This window comes from Cnephaeus nilssonii (assembly GCF_951640355.1).
Source record: "Cnephaeus nilssonii genome assembly, chromosome: 24".
Lineage (NCBI taxonomy): Eukaryota > Metazoa > Chordata > Mammalia > Chiroptera > Vespertilionidae > Cnephaeus > Cnephaeus nilssonii.
Genome location: NC_137095.1, coordinates 6367009 through 6386812, shown reverse-complemented (window position 1 = coordinate 6386812; position 19804 = coordinate 6367009). Strand labels below are relative to the sequence as shown.

The following is a 19804-nucleotide window of genomic DNA, read 5'->3' as shown; positions in this document are numbered from 1 at the left end:
CGGTCAAGGGCACATGCCTGGGTTTCGGGCTCAATCCCCAGTGGGGGGCATGCAGGAGGTAGCCGATCAATGATTCTCTCTCATCACTGATGTTTCTCTCTCTCTCTTGCTCTTCCTTCCTCTCTGAAATCAATAAAAATATTTTTTTTTTAAAAAAAGACAGAGTCAGGAAGAGAATAGGACTCTATACTTTATTAGGCAACATTGAGCATCCATCCTATGAGAACCAAGGCCCCATGCATAGGAGGTGGATTCACATTTCCCAGAAACACCCTATCTACTCGCCTTTTCTCCTAACAAACCCCTTCACCTGCTATCACCCCATCTTCACTGTTTCAAGGCTCCAGGACCCAAGAACAAAGCCCTGGTGGCACCCTAAAAGCAAAGGCAACTCTGTGGGACAACTCCTGACTCAAGCCCAGATCTCTCCAGGGGACAGATGACATGTCCTCAAAACCAACGCTTCCTTCAAAATACCATTCTTAGTGTACAAAAGCTGCTGGACAGACTTCGGGCTCTGCGTGTAGAAAATAAAAAAAACCGTAAGAATGAGGAACTGACAGGCGCACAGAGTAATGATTATGGAGCTTTGTGTCTGTGGGGGTAGACACAGGCCCACCCCGCGGAGTGCAGGGCTGCCTCACTGAACCCGGTGAGAGAGAAACTGCCACCCACCAGGGCGGACAGCTGGGAGTCTCCGCCTTCACACTCCAAAAACGAAGCCCCACAAAAACTAGTGCCTTCCCCCTGGCAGCTGACTCACCACGGGACAATAGCGGAGACAACGCAAAGATGTAAATCTCCTTTTAGACCTCCCCTGGCAGGCCCTGTTCAACTCTCACAATGGAAAGGCTACTGGGACGCTGGTTCCAGGACATATACGGTGTGTCTCAGTGTTCCCGACACTTTGTAGAGAGGACTTCTCCTTCAGGTGGTGACTCAGAATTACAGAGGCCGCTCCACCTTGACCTGAAATCAAAGCCCAGGACGGAACCAGGAAGAGCTAGTGCTGACGTGGACAAGGGGCCTGGAATGCTAGCAGCTGGGGCTGAAGGCGCCTCGGCCTAACCAAGGGGCAGTACAACAACCAGGCCGCACCAATAGATTCCCAGTATTTCTCTGAGGACTCTGTGGGATGTGGAGAAACACTCCCCTGTCTACCACAGAGGAAACTGAGGCACAGAGGGATCAGGAGAGACAAAGTCAATCAAGCCATGAAACAAAACAGAAAAAGAACCAACTCTCCGACCTTCCACTCCTACACTGTTCTTGGGGTTTGGCTCCGACCACTGAGATGATGGGATCCTAGGAATGAGGATGAGCAGTGGTGAGATTCTGGCACACATCCCCAAAGACCATTCGGGAAGAATGGCTCTTCTAATGAGACAGCCTTGCTTGGGCGCAGTGGGACAATTCCCTGTCCTGGGCTAGCCCCCTCACTTTTCCTTTTCGCCACGTCAGTAGAGTTTCTCTTTCGTGTGAGTTCTCTGATGTGTAATGAAATTGGAGCTATTGCTGAAGCCTTTGCCACACTCAGGGCATTTGTAGGGCTTCTCCCCTGTGTGGATTCGCTGGTGTATAATGAGAACTGAATTCCAGCTAAAGCCCTTCCCACATTCCGGGCACCTGTAGGGCTTGTCCCCCAAGTGGGCCCTCTGGTGCATGACCAGGATGGAGCCCCGGCTGAAGCTCTTGCCACACATGAGGCACTCGTAGGGCTTCTCGCCCGTGTGGGTCCGCTGGTGCACCACCAGCTGGGAGCGCTGGCTGAAGCACTTCCCACACTCGCCGCATTTGTAGGGTTTCTCGCCCGTGTGGATCCTCTGGTGCTTGATGAGGTTGGAGCTCCAGCTGAAGCTCTCCCCGCACGTCAGGCACTCGTAGGGCTTCTCACCCGTGTGCATCCCCTGGTGTGCGATCAGGCTGGAGCTCTGGCTGAAGCTCTTCCCACACTCCCCGCATTTATAGGGCTTCTCCACCAGGTGGGTTCTGCGGTGTGTGGCCAGGTTGGAGCTGCGGCTGAAGCTTTTCCCACACTCGCCACACTGATAGGGCTTCTCTCCTGTGTGAGTTCTCCGGTGGGTGATGAGGGCTGAGCTCTGACTGAACCTCTGCCCGCAGTCGGGGCATTTGTATGGTTTCTCCCCGGTGTGGATCCTCTGGTGTCTGATCAGGTTGGAGTTGTAACTAAAGCTCTCGCCACATTCTTTACATTCGTAGGGCTTTTCTCCAGTGTGGATTCCCTGATGTGTATTAAGGCTGGACCGGTTGCCAAAGCTCTTGCCACACTCAGGGCAGGAGTATGGTTTCTCTCCCGTGTGGGTTCGCTGGTGAGCGATGAGGTTGGGGCTCCTGCTGAAACTCTTGCCACACTCGGCACACTGAAAGGGTTTCTCGCCCGTGTGGATCCTCTGGTGGGTTATAAGGTTTGCGCTCCGGCTAAAGCTTTTCCCACAATCCCTGCATTTAAAAGGTTTCTCCCCGGTGTGAGTCGTTTGGTGTCTACTAAAGTTTGAACCATCACTAAAGCTTTTTCCACATTCGTCGCATTTGTAGTATTTCTCTCCCGTGTGGGTCCGCTCGTGCGTGATGAGGTGGGATTTCCGGCTGAAGGTTTTCCCGCACTGGGGACACTCGTAGGGCTTCTCACCCAGGTAGGTGCCCTGAAGGCCGATGAGCTGTTCAGCTTCCCTGCCCTGTGAGGGCACATCCCTGTGGTCTTCACTTGAGGCCTGTCCCTGGGGACCCTGAGAGCCACAGTCTCTCTCAAAGTCACTCTCCCAGTCAGACTGCGGAACGCCTTCCCCTTCAGGTGTTTCTGAGAAGATCCCACGTGATTCCACATTCTCAAATATGTCTTGATTAGAGTTCTCCCCGTTTTCACTCTGGATCTCAAAATCTGAAATAATGAAGAAAAAACATACAATTTAGACTCAATTCCCTGTGATGATGAAAAAAGGAAACCAAGAGGGAAATTTTTAAAACTTCAACTTCTAGTGAAAATAAAGAGGCTTAAGAATCCTGAAAACTTTTAAAAACCGGGTTTATTTTCTTCTAACTGGTTATCTAGTTACCAGGCCTCAAACTTGCTGGTAATCACCCAGAATTTCTAAGTCTCAAAGCTCTGGGTTCTGTCTCTACTTGTTTCTCCACTGGGAAATGAGGGCAAGTAGAAATCTGAAGATCCTAATCAAGGGAAAGAAACGGGGTACAGGACCCCCAATTCACACCATGTGCCTGATGCTTAGTAGGTGCTCAATTAAATTGGATGAGTGAATTTTTTTATTGGCATCGCAGAAATTTCCCTAAAGCTGACTCTCCTTTCGAAAGCCGCTTATGTAATCACCTCATGCATTAAAATGTGTCTCGTGTTTCTAATCTTAGTTGGCCTGTAAGACACAGACAAGACGACAGGACCCCTGCAACAGGGCTCTTGTAATCCTCCAGGTGACTGGGAACTAGGAAGTGGGCAGTTTAAAAAGCCCTTAAGCCGAAACCGGTGTGGCTCAGTGGATAGAGCGTCGGCCTGCGGGACTGAGAGGTCCCAGGTTTGATTCCGGTCAAGGGCATGTACCTTGGTTGCGGGCACATCCCCAGTAGGGGTTGTGCAAGAGGCAGCTGATCGATGTTTCTAACTCTCTATCCCTCTCTCTTCCTCTCTGTAAAAAACCAATAAAATATATTTTAAAAATAAAATTAAATAAATAAATAAAATAAAATAAAATAAAAAGCCCTTAACTTTATGTACGGAGTGCGCCTATAGATGTATTTCCCATCTGTAATACAAAATAGCTACCTTCCAGAAGCTTGTCAAGCCCTCTACTATCCAGTACTTACCAAGCGTTTGGGTGAAAGAAATCACGAGGGAGGATTTCTGGAAGAATATGCAAGCCTTTCCTGAGATTAGAGACTCTAATAAATCCATCCCAGGATTAAGCAGAAAGCTGTAAGCCTGGGCCACACTGTTCCGGCTCCCCCGGGGAACCCGCTCAGGGAACTGTGTGTTGGTGTAATGGCTCTGGCTGACTGTGACAAGCATGATAAGGAGTGTCATTAGTACTTAATGGCTGTCAGAAGCATTGACACTGCCAGGAAGTTGCCCATGACATTGTTTCTAACACACCATGTCCTCTCGATGAGCCCAAGGGGAAATCTCCCTTTGACCAAACTACCGAAACGCTGCTCTTCTGAGCACCCAATTTGTGTCTGCCTCGTTCCCCAGGCTGTGGCTTCGTCTTTGCATTGCCTGCTTGGAAACTGGGAGCCAAAAACTCAGAGCAGGAACACTGGATGGCTTTACAGCATGCAGTGTGTGTTCTTTCATTTTTTCCCTCCCATTATTTTCTTTTTCATTATTATTTCCCTGTGCACGATTTCTATAAGGCGTCTTCAATTCTTTTCTTTTTTTTAATTCTGTAGCATATTCAGAAATAAATCAATGGTTTATTGATAAAGACCATAGCCTGATTATTTCTAAGACCTAACATCAGACCCCACTTAGAAAAGCAAATCTAGCCCGGCCAGCATGGCTCAGTGGTTGAGCGTTAACCTATGAACCAGGAGGTCACAGTTTGATTCCCGGTCAGGGCACATGTCCGGGGTGTGGGCTCGATCCCCAGTAGTGGGTGTGCAGGAGGCAGCTGATCTATGATTCTCTCTCATCATTGATGTTTTTCTCTCTCTCTCCCTCTCCCTTCCTCTCTGAAATCAATAAAAAAAATATTTTAAAAAAGAAAAAATCTATTCATAGCAGGGAAGATAATTAGCAAGATGATCACAAAGTCCTAGTGACATTTCCATTATTAAAGCTAATAAACTATATGTACAGTAATGCTCAATTCAGTGATTAGTTTTTTGTGTTTTTTTTTAAAATATATTTTATTGATTTTTCACAGAGAGAAAGGGAGAGGGATAGAGAACTAGAAACATCGATGAGAGAGATACATCGACCAGCTGCCTCCTGCACCCCCCCCACCGGGGATGTGCCCGCAACCAATGTACATGCCCTTGACCGGAATCGAACCTGGGACCTTTCAGCCCGCAGACCGACGCTCTATCCACTGAGCCAAACCGGTTTCGGCCAGTGATTAGTTTATATGACTTACTGTAAATTTCCATTTATGCACCTGATTAAATTTGACATGTATCCTTTAGGTAGAACCTGGGTTCCACTCATGCCTTTAGTCAATATAAAATTGTATTTAAACTTGCAAATAGGCATATAATTACAATTCGTGCTCACACTGACATACACTGCTGGTAATCTGTGAGTACATATAATTGCCCTCTGTCCCACGTCCCCTAGATCTCCAGGGTATGGGTGTAGGCATGACGGGCACAATGTAGACCATGCCAGGGCCAGGAGGTCTCTGGTTCCTCACTTCCTACAACAGGGTTTTGCAAGTTTCTAGCACAGAGATTTGCTATAAAACAGGGCTTCCAGGTTGAGGCCATGGTTTATTTTTTACAAGGTCACACAACCAAAAACATTTTAAAAATATATATATTTAATTGATTTTTTACAGAGAGGAAGGGAGAGGAATAGAGAGCCAGAAACATCGATGAGAGAGAAACATCGATCAGCTGCCTCCTGCACACCCCCCACTGGGGATGTGCCCGCAACCAAGGTACATGCCCTTGACCGGAATCGAACCTGGGACCCTTGAGTCCACAGGCTGATGCTCTATCCACTGAGCCACACCGGTTTCAGCCAAAACCATTTTTTTATGACTTTAGGAACTGTTCTCTTCTGAGTAGGAACATTAGCCATTAAAGGCTTTGCTGCCTTAAAACCTGAAGCCCTGGTATGTTCTAGGATGAGCTCAGAAGCAACAGGGAAAACAAACACTCAAGCTTCATTTCGGTGAGATTAGAAAGAGGATTAATTTGCAGACACTAATTTATGTAATATATCAGGAAGGGCTGGCATATTCTTCCAAAAACAGCGGAGACTGGGCAGCAGCCAGTGAGGGAGGGAGAGGGAGAACAAGCATGGAGAGTAGCGGGAGGAGAGGGCCAGTCCTCAGGGGAAGGAGATCTCCAAGAGCTCGGGCAGGAATGCACTTTCTGAAGGTACGGACTTGCCTTCTAGGCAACACTGCCTCTGGGGACTGGGACCGGCAAGGCTGGCCTCCGTGGTTCAGAGAAGAAGAGGAAGTGAGGCTACACCCAGGACCACATAGAAGGGCCACATGAGGAGAGCGCCTTTGAATCTCGGGCAGTCGTCCTGGGAATTATTATTATGGAGAAAAGTGGCAATTTTTCATCCAGAAAAAAAGTTAAATGAAGCAACCACCTCTGTGCAGAAAGATCCTGAAGGAGAACGCGAGGAAGAGACGGTGAGACAGGAAAATGTGAGCTGGCAAAGCGAAGGAAAGGAGGGGAAATCCAGAGAAATGAACACAAATGGGAAGAAACACAGAGGAATACGGGCCCCATGGAAAGCACAGAAATGGAGGGGGAATGAAACGAGAAGAGCAGTGAAGGAAAATGGAAACAAAGGAAGAGGTGAAAAGGATGAAAGAGAATGACAGAAACAGAAGTTAGACAAAAGAGAATCAATAAATATAACTGGAATTCTCAAAAAAGGAAACTAAACCAAAGGAACAGAACAAACATCTTAATCTATGAAGATATAAGAACTCTTGAAGCCCTAGCCGGTTTGGTTCAGTGGATAGAGCATCAGCCTGTGGACTCAAGGGTCCTGGGTTCGATTCCGGTCAAGGGCACATGCCTGGGATTGCGGGCTCAATCCCCAGTGTGGGACATGCAGGAGGCAGCCGATCAATGATTCTCTTTCATCATTGATGTTTCCCTCTCTCTTTCCCTCTCCCTTCCTCTCTGAAATCAATAAAAGAACATATATTAAAAAAAAAAGAACTCTTCTATTAAATATATTTTATTGATTTTTTACAGAGAGGAATGGAGAAGGACAGAGAGTTAGAAACATCGATGAGAGAGAAACATCGATCAGCTGCCTCCTGCACACCCCCCACTGGGGATGTGCCCGCAACCAAGGTACATGCCCTTGACTGGAATCGAACCTGGGACCTTTCAGTCCACAGGCCGACGCTCTATCCACTGAGCCAAACCGGTTTCGGCAAAAAAGAACTCCTGAAAGGCATTGTGTGTGCCAAGGAAAACTAACCCAGGGTGGTTAATAATGAGACGAAGGATAACAAGGAAAAAGATCGAATCGCTTATATGGGGGAGGAAAACCAGCGGGTCTCAGATTTCTCTGCAGTAACACTCCGTGCCTGCAGATAGTGCAGCCGCAGCTGCCAGTTATGTAAGAAAGGAAATGCATGCCAAGGATTTTATGTTCAGCAGAGCTGTCCTTCAAGTATACAGTTTACAGGCAAACAGCTTTGAATATACACAATCTCATGGACTATTGGTCCCATGAGCCCTTCCAGAGGAAACTATTAGGAGATGAATTTCACTCAACCAAGAGATAAAGGCAACTCTAGCACAAAGATTTGGGATGGACATCTGATACATATAACTTTAGAACAGAAGTCTACAAGAGCCATGGCAATTAGGGGGTTAAAACAGAATATAATTGTTATACAGAGAGGTAGAAATGATACACGAATCAGAATTGGGGTCGAGGGGAAAGAAGATGGAATACAGGATATGTTCTTTGATTGCCTTATCTGTAATAAATACCCGACAGCTCAAAGGGTAGCATTTATTTTATTTTTTTAAATATGTGTTTTTATTGATTTCAGAGAGGAAGGGAGAAGGAAAGAGAGAGAGAAAAGTCAATGATGAGAGAGAATCATTGATCGGCTGCCTCCTGCATGCCCCACACTGGGGATCGAGCCTGCAACCCGGGCATGTGCCCTGACCGGGAATCGAACTGTGATCTCCTGGTTCATAGGTCGACGCTCAACTACTGAGCCACGCCAGCCGGGCGAAGGATAGCATTTAAAATTGACAAATCATGTAACTGAAGTTTACGTGTCTTTAATACTACAAAATAAACACTAGGAAAAGATTACTCCAAGAGATTAAGTGCTGGCAAGGATGTGGGGAAAAGGGAACCCTCGTGCATTGCTGACGGGAATGTAAGCTGGTGCAGCCACTACGGAAACCAGTATGGAGGTTCCTCAAAAAATTAAAAACAGACTACCATATGACCCAACAACCCCTCTTTTGGGTGTATACTGTACCCTAAGCAAGCAAAATCACAATCTCAAAGTGATATCTGCACCCCCATGTTCACTGCAGCTTTATTTACAATAGCCAAGACAGGAGAATTCTTAGAAACATTGTTAAATTTCTAATAGTCTAATAGGCAAAAGAATAGTTTCTTGCTTTAATGGGTATTTTCCAGATAATTTATAAGACTGAATTGATTTCGTACAACTTGAGGAGCAGGTATCTATTTCTGTGTAAGTTATGAATACGGATTCAATTTTAGTTTTTCCATAATGGTTAGACCAGTGTCTAAATACCATTCACTGAATGGTTTTCTTTTAAAAAAAAATTTTTTTTTTATTGATCTCAGAGAGGAAGAGAGAAGGAGAGATAGAAACATCAATGATGAGGGAGAATCATTGATCGGCTGCCTCCTGCACTCCCCCTACTGGGAATCGAGCCTGTAACCCCTGCATGTGCTCTTGACTGGAATCGAACCCAAGACCCTTCAGTCCACAGGCCAGCGCTCTATCCACTGAGCCATACCAGCTAGGGCTGAATGGTTCTTGAATTGCCATAGGACCTCTTCCCTCATGGGTCAGTAGACACAAGCTTGCAGTCGTAGCTCAGTCTAAACCAGTGGTTCTTGTATTTTCCAATCTTCGACCCACACTCTCAACTCCCATGCACATTACACTCCTGTGGCTGTTCACAGGGCCCTGTGTGGCCCCCTGCCTGGCTAGAGGCCTCCTCTTTCCCTCCCATGCTAGAAAGCATACCAGAATGGGTGTGAGGAAAACTGATGTCAATATGGGGATAAACCTGATTTTACTGTCATCCTATATCAGTGGTCGGCAAACTGCGGCTCGCGAGCCACATGCGGCTCTTTGGCCCCTTGAGTGTGGCTCTTCCACAAAATACCACGGCCTGGGTGAGTCTGTTTTGAAGAAGTGGCATTAGAAGAAGTTTAAGTTTAAAAAATGTGGCTCTCAAAAGAAATTTCAATCGTTGTCCTGTTGATATTTGGCTCTGTTGACTAATGAGTTTGCCGACCACTGTCCTATATAATAAAAGCCTAATATGCAAATCAACCGAACAGCAGAACGACTGGTCACTATGACGTGCACTGACTACCAGGGGGCAGACTCAATGCAGGAGCTGCCCCCAGCCCACAGGCCCCAGGTCAGCCACGGCGGATGCCAGCGGGGGCCCCCTGATCGCCCTGCCAGTCGCCCCACAGATTGGTCCTGATCGCCACTAGGCCTAAGGACCTTACCCGTGCATGAATTTCATGCACCGGTCCTCTAATTTATTTATAACAATGGAATTGGTCACTAACTGGTGTTTAGTGTGGGGGGGGTCAGGCTCAAAAGCCCTTCCCACCTGACTGTGACGGTGCTCAGAGGCATTTAGACCTCCTGGTCTAAAACACAGAAGTGCGCCCAGCCAGTGTGGCTCAGTGGTTGAGCACTGATCCATGAACCAGGAGGTCACGGTTCGATTCCTGGTCAGGGCACATGCCCGGGTTGCAGACTCAATCCCCAATGTGGGGCATGCAGGAGGCAGCCGATCCATGATTCTCTCTCATCACTGGTGTTTCTCTCTCTCTCTCCCTCTCCCTTCCTCTCTGAAATCAATAAAAATATATAAAATGAAATAAAATAAAATACAGAAGAGGTTCAATACAGCTTGTGTCCACCTCAGCTTCTCCCACTCTGACGTGGGCTCTCCCCATAGGAGCGCTGCCCTGAACAGCCTGATGGGAACCTGATCAAAGCCTGGCAGGAACCTGATCGCACCTGAGTGACTGGGAACATTGTTCCTCGAACTCTGGCTGCTTGAAAGACTAACCACTGATACAACAGCCATGAGCTCTCTTATCAGCGTACACGAATGACTGCCAAACACTTCACACTGTAACATTACATCTAAGAGTTCTGTATGGTATACATTTCCAATACTTAAGTGGATTCAAAGTGATTTTGTTTTGAGGCTGAGAATCATAGCTTTAAAAACACATACACCTTTCCAAGCCCCCAACCCTCTCCGCTCCCCTTCTTGTTAAGTAAAATGAATGTTTTTGTTCGTTTGTTGTCTTGAAGGGAGCACTATGCTGGGGCTGCAAGCTCAAAGTAGGCAAACTGTCGCTTGTGCCCCCAGAAAGCCAGGTGATGCTGGGGGTGGCTCTGTGGCTCACCTGTTGGAAAAGAGTAGGTTTTAGGTTGACAATCTCCGTTTCTCTATGAAAGAAAAGAAAGGAAGAGAAGAGAAGAGAAGAGAAGAGAAGAGAAGAGAAGAGAAGAGAAGAGAAGAGAAGAGAAGAGAAGAGAAAGGGGGAGGGAGGGAGAAAGGAAGGAAGGGAGGGAGGGAGGGAGGGAAGGAGGGAGGAAGGGAGGGAGGGAAGGAGGGAGGGAGGGAGGGAGGAAGGGAGGGAGGAAGGAAGGAAGGAAGGAAGGAAGGAAGGAAGGAAGGAAGGTTGGTTTCTTCCTTTTTGGGATTTTATAGGTTCCTAGAAAAAAATGAGACAAGTATTCACAGAAATAGAAAATAAGATGGAATACGATAAAAAGCCAAAAGAGAAGAAGAATCAAAATGCACTGGAGGGAAAACTGCTAGCAGAGGTGATCCGAGATGCTCCCAGGTGGGTGGAGCCGGGGGCAGGGAAGAGAGATCGGAAGTAAGGACAGCTTTTATGGAGCGGGTCTCCAAGGGTGTACACGCAAACGACAATGGGATGTTAACACGCAGGGACAGGACCAGAGCATTCCAAGTCAAAATTCAGGAGCACAGGTGAATGCTAGCGGGCAAGACCAGGTCTGAATGGAGCAGGAGCTGCCGCAAGGGGACCTGGGAAAACTGGCTGCAGGGCCACCTGAGCCAGGACTCAGAGGCCCCGGGCTCCCAGCAGAACAAGGTCACACTTGATTCGGAGACGCTGGAGAACTCACAAAGACCTGGAGACACTGGGAAACTCACGAAGACTTTTAAGCAGGAGCCCTGGCCGGTGTGGCTCAGTGGATAGAGTGTCGGCCTGCGGACTGAAGGGTCCTGGGTTCGATTCCAGTCCAGGGCACATGCCCAGGTTGCAGGCTCAATCCCTAGTAAGGAGTGTGGAGGAGGCAGCTGATCAATGATTCTCTCTCCTCATTGATGTTTCTCTCTCTCTCTCTTTCTCTTTATTATTTAAAAAAAAAAAAAAGACTTTTAAGCAGAAGAGTGATGATCACTCAGGTAGGAGTGGAGCAGCTGTAATGAAGGGGAAAGAAGCAGGTTCCCTTTGGAGGGTCCTGCAAGAGTTCAGGAGAAATACTAAGAGCCCGAATCAGGGCTAAGGACTAACATGTGGAAAACTCTCACCGAGACAGAGGCGCTTTATTAGTAGAGGTCCAATCTCAATCGGGATAGTAAGATACATGCCTGCTAGTCAATACTGAACCACCATCCTGGGTGAATGCATCCAGAGGTCCCAAGCTGGGCAGAGGGGAGGTCTCATGCTGAGTCCATGTTCCAGAAGGGAGGAAGGTAATTGCAGAGGTTCCTCTGCGTAATCATGAGGAAGGTCGGAGCATTTGTTAAACAAAGACCAACCAAGATGATCTCAAAGGCAGACTTCAGAGGACTGACAAACACATCTGGGTGTCCCAGGAGAGACGATGGCAGGAAGCAGGAAGCCAGGTGGGGAGGGCTCACGCAGTGGGTGCCTATCACCGCCTGAGGCACCTGCTGAGACCTAACCTCATGTTTTGTGACTTTCCCAACCAAACAACAACCCCGGAGCCCTCTCCTCAGCCCTCAGCCCCTCTGGCCTCCCTGCAGTATCTGCCTACGATCCTAAAGTTCATGACAAACTGTCCCGTCCATCAGGAGGCAGGTAAACCAAGGATGAGCTGGCCAACATGGCTCAATGGTTGAGCACTGACCTATGAACCAGGAGGTCACGGTTTGATTCCCAATCAGGACACATGCCCGGTTGTGGGCTCGATCCCGTGTGGGGGCGTGCAGGAGGCAGATGATCCATGATTCTCTCTCATCATTGATGTTTCTCTCTCTTGCTCCCTTTCCCTGCCTCTCTCAAATCAATAAAAATAAAATAAATAAATAAATAGGATGAGAGGTCTTTGTCTTTTTTTTTTTAATATATTTTATTGATTTTTTACAGAGAGGAAGGGAGAGGGATAGAGAGCTAGAAACATCGATGAGAGAGAAACAGCGATCAGCCGCCTCCTGCACACCTCCTACTGGGGATGTGCCTGCAACCAAGGTACATGCCCTTGACTGGAATCGAACCTGGGACCCTTCAGCCCACAGGCCGACGCTCTATCCACTGAGCCAAACCGGTTTCGCATGTCTTTGTCTTTTTTAAAAACATAGGAGTAAAGTTAAAAGCTACTTTTCAAAAACAAAGAAAATCAGGTACTTTGCCTCAGATACCACCTAGGATCTACCCAACACATGTGGAAGCAAACAGACTGGAGTTTCAGTCCTGGCTCCTCTGCTTACCCGCTGGGTGACCTCAAGGAAGGGCTGAAGCCGAAACCGGTTTGGCTCAGTGGATAGAGCGTCGGCCTGCGGACTCAAGGGTCCCGGGTTCGATTCCGGTCGAGGGCATGTGCCTTGGTTGCGGGCACATCCCCGGTGGGGGGTGTGCAGGAGGCAGCTGATCGATGTTTCTCTCTCATCGATGTTTCTAACTCTCTGTCCCTCTCCCTTCCTCTCTGTAAAAAATCAATAAAATATATTTTAAAAGAAAAAAGGAAGGGCTGACCTTGCTGCACCTCCATGACCTCACCTGTAAAATGTCGTCAGTGAGAGGGACACGTAAGGTGCCCACTGCAGGGCCGGGCTCACAGTAGGTCCTCAAGGGCCGTCCCTTTCTCCAAAAGACGGCTCTACTCGTGCCGCCCAAGTCCCTGAAGGTTGTCACCACCTCTGTCCTTTCTCCTCTTCCCAGTCCTCTGGATCCTCAGGGCCAAACACCCTGGGGCGTCACCTCTGTCTCAGTGCTGTCTGCGTCCCCTCGGCCAACACCCCACTGGGAACTATCCCTGCATCACAGACGACATGAACATGAGTTCAATGCTCAGGCCCATGAGTTCCAGTCTTGGCCTCGCGCTAGCTGCATGGCATCATGGGAGTTGGTGAACTTCTCTCACTTAACCTTTTGCACTCGGATGTCGAGTGTGACTCGACACGTTTAGCATCGGTAGCAGCTCTTTTTATACTCTTTGAATGTATCAATAATTTGAAATATAAAAAAATCCAAATAAGTAAGTTTGTATGAAAAGAAACTCCAGTTTTTTATTCTACTGCCGCGCTTTGTAAAATCTGGGATATTTAAAAAATTAAATCCCGAGTAGAATAAAGGAATCGAGAAAAAAAGCAAGCGAGTGCAAAGGGTTAACTCCCAGGTCGTGCAGTGGTAATGATCTCGCCCTTCCCCAAGGTGGCGAGTTTTGCATATTGGATGCTACGCACACTGTCTGGCCCACAAAAAGGGATGGATAACCGCTAGCTATTGTTACCGAGTTCTTTCTCACACGTGTCCAGTCTCCTCCCCGCCCCCACTGTCCCCATCCGGGCCTGACCCGTGTACACCTGATGTCTAAGTGGCTTCCTGGCTGCTCCCCTGCCTCCAGCCTCTCCCTACTCTAATCAAACCCACTTCCTGTTGCCCAACTCGGCTTCCTCCCCTGCCCCTTGGGCCCCAGTTCAAGAACCTGCTGAGGCCAAGCCTCCACCCACCCTTCCCCCAAACCCTACTTCCTACCACTTCCAAAGCACACCCTTCCCACTCCAATCAGCCAGCCTTTCTTACCGCCACCTGCACTAGGCCAGGCTGGGCCAGCCTTCTGAGCCTCTGCCTCGCACAGCTCCTCTCGGATGCCACCCTCCGCCTGCCCTGCGCCTTTCCAGATTCTACCCCAGCCTGCAACTCCTGCTCAGGTCCCACATCCTCCATAAAGCCTCGCTGAGCTCGCCTCCCCTCCTGCAGTTCTCATGAGCACAGGGCGGCTGTTTCCCACGGGTCCTGCAGCAGTGCGGGGGGCACGCATGGAAGGGAAGTGAATATCTGGAAATCAGGGAGTCCCGTTGACTAGTGAAGAGCAGGCGGAGGCAGAGTCGGGAGACAAACATATTAACTGCTGCAATGAACTCGTTTGTAATTCCTCTTTTCAGAGCCCAGCATGACTCTGTGTCACAGAAAAGTCCCTGTTTCTGTTTTGTTTTGTTTTAAAATATATTTTATTGATTTTTTACAGAGAGGAAGGGAGAGGGATAGAGAGCCAGAAACATCAATGAGAGAGAAACATCAACCAGCTGCCTCCTGCACACCCCCCACTGGGGATGTGCCCGCAACCAATGTACATGCCCCCTCCTCCCCCCCCCCCCCCCCGACCAGAATCGAACCTGGGACCCCTCAGTCCGCAGGCTGACACTCTAGCCACTGAGCCAAACCGGTTTTGGCAAAAGTCCCTGGTTTACTGGCCATTCATCTTGGTTTCATAAAAATAATCACTTTTTAAATTAGGATTTGTTTTGCCAAAACCGGTTTGGCTCAGTGGATAGAGTGTCAGCCTGCGGATTGAAAGGTTCGATTCCGGTCAAGGGCATGTACCTTGGTTGCGGGCACATCCCCAGTGGGGGGTGTGCAGGAGGCAGCTGATCGATGTTTCTCTCTCATCGATGTTTCTAGCTCTCTATCCCTCTCCCTTCCTCTCTGTAAAAAATCAATAAAATATATTTTTTAAAAAATAAAAATAAAGTAGGATTTGTTTTTCTAACTGCTGGAACTTCAAACATTTGGGGGTTCATTGCACAACCAAGGGAAGGTTGCAAGGAGTGATTTATAGGGTCATCAGCCCCTCCCCCCAAGCCTCCTTCAGCTTCCCAACCACTCAGAATAAACACAGAAGTAAAAACCAGGCTTGCTACGCACATACAGCTCCAAGACTGCTCCTCTAAGCCCCTTCTGCGCTGAAGTTCTGGAAACGTCACTGCACCCAAGGACTTTAAAGAAGTGACAATGGAATAAAAAAAAAAAAAAAAGTGACAATGGTCCCTGGCTGGTGTGGCTCACTGGATAGAGCCGGTGTCCTCAAACTACGGCCCGCGGGCCACATGCGGCCCGCCGAGGACATTTATCCGGCCCGCCGGGTGTTTTTGCCGTTTTGTTTTTTTACTTCAAAATAAGATACGTGCAGTGTGCTTAGGAATTTGTTCATAGTTTTGTTTTTTTTTTAAACTATAGTCCGGCCCTCCAACGGTCTGAGGGACAGTGAACTGGCCCCCTGTTTAAAAAGTTTGAGGACCCCTGGGATAGAGTGTCGGCCTGCGGACTGAAGGGTCCCGGGTTCGATTCCAGTCAAGGGCACATATGTACCTTGGTTGCAGGTTCCCCGGCCCTGGTCGGGATGCGTGCAGGAGGCAACCAATCGATGTGTCTCTCTCACATCGATGTTTCTCTCTGTCTCTCCCTCTCCCTTCCACCCTCTCTAAAAATCAATGGGAAAAAATACCCTCGAATGAGGATTAACAGGAAACCAACATGCTGGTTTTCCCCAGACAGCACAGAGACATGGGGCTGCCCCAAACTTCGTCCTGGATACCACCTTGCCCTCCTCCACCTCGGAGGGTGCCCCCGCCTTCTCCCTATGAGTTTCAGCATCTCACCGCTGTCCCGCAGGCTCTGGGTCAAGTCTTCCATCAGGGCCACGGTGTCCTCGCTGCTTTCGGGCCTGTGTTCTTGCAGCCAGGCCTGGATCTCCCTGGGCATCACGGTCAGCATCTGCTCCTTGGTGTGCACCTCTGGCCTCAGCCAGCGCCGACAGAGCTCTCGGAGGCGGCCCAGCGCACCCTGCGGCCCGCCAGCCACCTCCTCTCCGGGGCTGCCCTTGCCAGCATCCGGGGGGAAGGGCTCGGACTCGGGGCCATCCTCCTGCAGCACAGCTTCCTGGACCCAAGAGTCGTCCTCCAGGATCATGGTGGCGACCGCCGCCTCCTGGTCGTCCTCCTCTTGAGGTACCTGGGCCAGGGGGCTCCGGGGAGTGGTTACTCTGGGCACCTCTGCAGCCATCACCCACGTTCTTGGGGCACTCACTCAGGCTTCCAGCCTTCAACTTCAGTCTTAATCCAGCCAAGCTCTCTGAGAAGACACGTCCCTCCGCAAACTTCAACAAGCAGCCCAGCTGAGAAAAGAGAAAGAGAACCAGGATCAATAAGTCAACTGTCCCAAAACGATCTAACCCACAGCAGCCCAGGCCAGGCCACCAAGTAATTCTCACGTCCGCAAATCAACCAGTTTCCTGTCCCTCTTCAAGGCAAAATGGCTTATTCCTGAAAAACCTATCTCTCTCTATGGCAAGAGAAGAATCATAAACACAAAATATACAGCATTTTTCTTTCCAAAAGACCGAAGCATGAGTGACAGAAATCCAAAGCCCTGGCAAGAATCCAGGACGGAGTTATCCTGCCCCGAGTCAGTTCAGACTTGCTGCAGACTGAGTGACCTTGACCTCACACACTCGCATCAACCTCAATGACCACCACTAAGCAGAGATAATAACACCATCCTTCTTATTTTACGGGGACATCTTAAGGATTAGCAATGGCTCAGATGTCTAGACACTGAGCCTCACTAGAAGAAAGACAATATCTCAACCACATTATTACCACATTTAAAAGTATGAAGTTTTGCCCTAGCCAGTTTGGCTCAGCTGATAAAGAGCGTTGGCCTACGCGTTTGATTCCAGTCAAGGACACGTACCTCGGTTGCACGTTCCTCCCTGGCCCTGGCCCTGGCCCTGGTCGGAGCGCATGCAGGAGGCAACCAATTGATGTTTCTCTCTGTCTTTCCTTCTCTCTTCCACTCTCTCTAAAAAATCAATGGAAAAATATCCTCGGGAGGATTAAAAAAAAATTTTTTTCATGAAGTTTTAAATATTCAGAGTCTTCAATCTAGCCTTGGCCCCTCAGGAATTTTTCTTTTAGAATAACTATCTTTGCAAAGAGAAATTTATCTGCAAGGACATCCAACCATAGCATTCTAATTGCAAAAAAATAAAAAACAGACACATTAAAAATCCAGCAGCCAGGGTGTGGTTAATAAACTATGGCACATCCATACAGTAAAATGTATTAAAAACTATGCTGATATTATAAGGGCTACCTTTGTGAGGTACTGACTGAGGAGCTCAAAGGAGCCTCTTTTGGGGTGCTGGAAATGTTCTATATCTTTTTTTTTTTTTTTAAATATATATTTTATTGATTTTTTTACAGAGAGGAAGAGAGAGGGAGAGACAGTTAGAAACATCGATGAGAGAGAAACATCGATCAGCTGCCTCCTGCACACCCCCCACTGGGGATGTGCCCGCAACCAAGGTACATGCCCTTGACCGGAATCGAACCTGGGACCTTTCAGTCCGCAGGCCGACGCTCTATCCACTGAGCCAAACCGGTTTCGGCAAATGTTCTATATCTTGATTTGATGATAGTTGCACAAAAGCATAAATGTGAAATTTGTGCACCCTGCTGTATGTATTTTACAGTATTTTTAAAAGTATGCTGACCAAGATTATTAATCATTAAAGATTTAAGATAGCCTCAATATGAAAATTAGGGATAAAGACAAAACCAGCAAGGCGGGGTTTTTTTGTTGTTGTTTTTAAAACAAGGCATTAAAACTATAGTTATAGCCCAAACCGGTGTGGCTCAGTGGATAGAGTGTTGGCCTGCGGACTGAAGGGTCCCAGGTTCGATTCCGGTCAGGGGCATGTACATAGGTTGTGGGCACATCCCCAGTGGGGGGTGTGCAGGAGGCAGCTGGTCGATGTTTCTCTCTCATCGATGTTTCTAGCTCTCTATCCCTCTCCCTTCCTCTCTGTAAAAAATCAATAAAATGTATTTTTTTTAAAAAAAAACTATAGTTATAGTATGATCCCAATTCCCTTTAAAAATGAACACACACAAGACTAAAAAATAAATAAATAAAAGAGCTGGATGGAAATCCTACAAGATGTTGAGAGCAGTGAGATTACAAAATATTTAAATACTATAAAAGCAATGAAAAATTATTTTTAAAAATCAATATATCATAAAGACTCAGATAACACCACCTCCCCAAAAAGGGAACGCTTTTTAAAAAATAATAAAATAGGAATGCTAGTGGGAAAACCGAAGTTCCCCATGTGTATTTACAAGGACTAGAAGAAACAGGAGTAACAGAACTCTTACTCAGAACCCCGGGGAAACCGTTCCCAGTAAGCTAAGTCTCCGTGCGACCCGGGCCAAGACACGCCCCCTCTGAGCTCAGTTTCCCCACGTGTAAAACGAGGAGCCGCGCGGGACGTCGCCCAGGGCGCATCCAGTCCGAACCCTGCGCCCCCGGTTGGACAGGCAGGGAGCTCACTGCTGGGAGGAGAGCCCGCGCGCGTTCGCGGGGCGGACCAACGCGTAAACGGAGCCCGCCCGGGTCCGCGGGGAGCGCCCCCCACGCCCCTCCCCCAGCAGGCTGCCAGCACTGGCTCCAGGCCCGTTATTCCCACGCCTCGCGCTACCCTCCTGGGCCGCGAGGCTCCAGGCCTGCCTCTCCGGGCTCACCTCCCGGGGGGACCAGATCCTGCTCCGGCGGCGGCTTTGGGTGCAAAAGCGCCCGGGGCACGGCCCGGCCCCGGGAGTCGCGACGGCTCCGGCCCGAGGGGCACCGAGAACAATGGACGGTAGAGGCCCGCCCCCAACCGCCCTCATTGGCTACCTTAGAACGGCCCCTGAAACTCTGCTTTCCTATTGGTAGATACGGTGTCCAGCCGGCGGCGGGAAGGAGGCTAGGCCGAAGGCATTGTGGGAGATGTAGTCCATCCACCCAGACCACCCAGGCTGCAGGCCTGGGAGCCGAGTTTGGGGTTGAGAGTCTGGGCGGTGCCCGAGGGCCAGAGGCAGAAAATCCGCGGGCTGGCCCTCAGGACTGCAGGGTTGGCCAGAGCTGTGACCTGGAACAGGTCATTACACTTCTTTGAGGCTTTCCTGTATTTGTCTATAAAAAGTGAAAGTTAGATGAAGGGACTTGAAGGTCCTTTTCAGCTGTGATTAGGCTCCTCGACGGTCAAAAGCAGCCCTGGAAGGAAAGGCATCTGCATAGTAATAGCCCCCTGTCGCTCCAGCCCAGCACCCCTCCCCCAACTTAAAGGTGCACCTGGCCGTTGCATACACCTTTGTTTTCGCAAGTGGCATTCCTGTGTCTAGAGGAATGCCCCGTCCTCTCTTCTGCCAGGAGCTCCCATTCTTTCGTCTGTTTCCACCAGGAAACCCCCAGAGACACCGTCCTCAGCACACCTTCCGAGGTCTCCCCGAGGGGGAATATAAGAACGGAGAGAAAGACACTTTTTTAAAATATATATATTTTATTGATTTTTTACAGAGAGGAAGGGAGAGGGATAGAGAGCCAGAAACATCAATGAGAGAGAAACATTGATCAGCTGCCTCCTGCACACCTCCTACTGGGGATGTGCCCGCAACCAAGGTACATGCCCTTGACCGGAATCGAACCTGGGACCTTTCAGTCCCCAGGCCGACGCTCTATCCACTGAGCCACACCGGCCAGGGCCGAGAAAGACAATCTTAAAGATCTGCGATAGAACAATTCGTATATGTTTGTACAGAGCAAGTA

At 48.8% G+C, this 19804-nt stretch overlaps 1 protein-coding gene across 1 annotated transcript; it reads right to left on the bottom strand.

The window, feature by feature from the left end:
• Positions 1-1445: 1445 nt before the first annotated feature.
• ZSCAN2 (zinc finger and SCAN domain containing 2) lies at positions 1446-18863 on the bottom strand. The gene is made up of 3 exons (XM_079764096.1): positions 18739-18863; positions 15814-16328; positions 1446-2899 (listed from the first exon to the last, which is right to left on the bottom strand). Exons 2-3 carry the CDS (start codon positions 16214-16216, stop codon positions 1458-1460), a joined length of 1845 nt encoding a protein of 614 aa, XP_079620222.1. The 5' UTR covers positions 16217-16328; positions 18739-18863; the 3' UTR covers positions 1446-1457.
• Between the last annotated feature and the right edge of the window lie 941 nt (positions 18864-19804).

Bases quoted from the DNA above. Each gene is read 5' to 3' on its own strand.
- ZSCAN2 (XM_079764096.1), bottom strand. From the start codon at position 16,216: ATGGCTGCAGAGGTGCCCAGAGTAACCACTCCCCGGAGCCCCCTGGCC. The intron at 2,900-15,813 runs GTGAGATGCTGA...TCATTATTTCAG, and splicing joins CCAGAGCCTGCGGGACAGCG to ATTTTGAGATCCAGAGTGAA.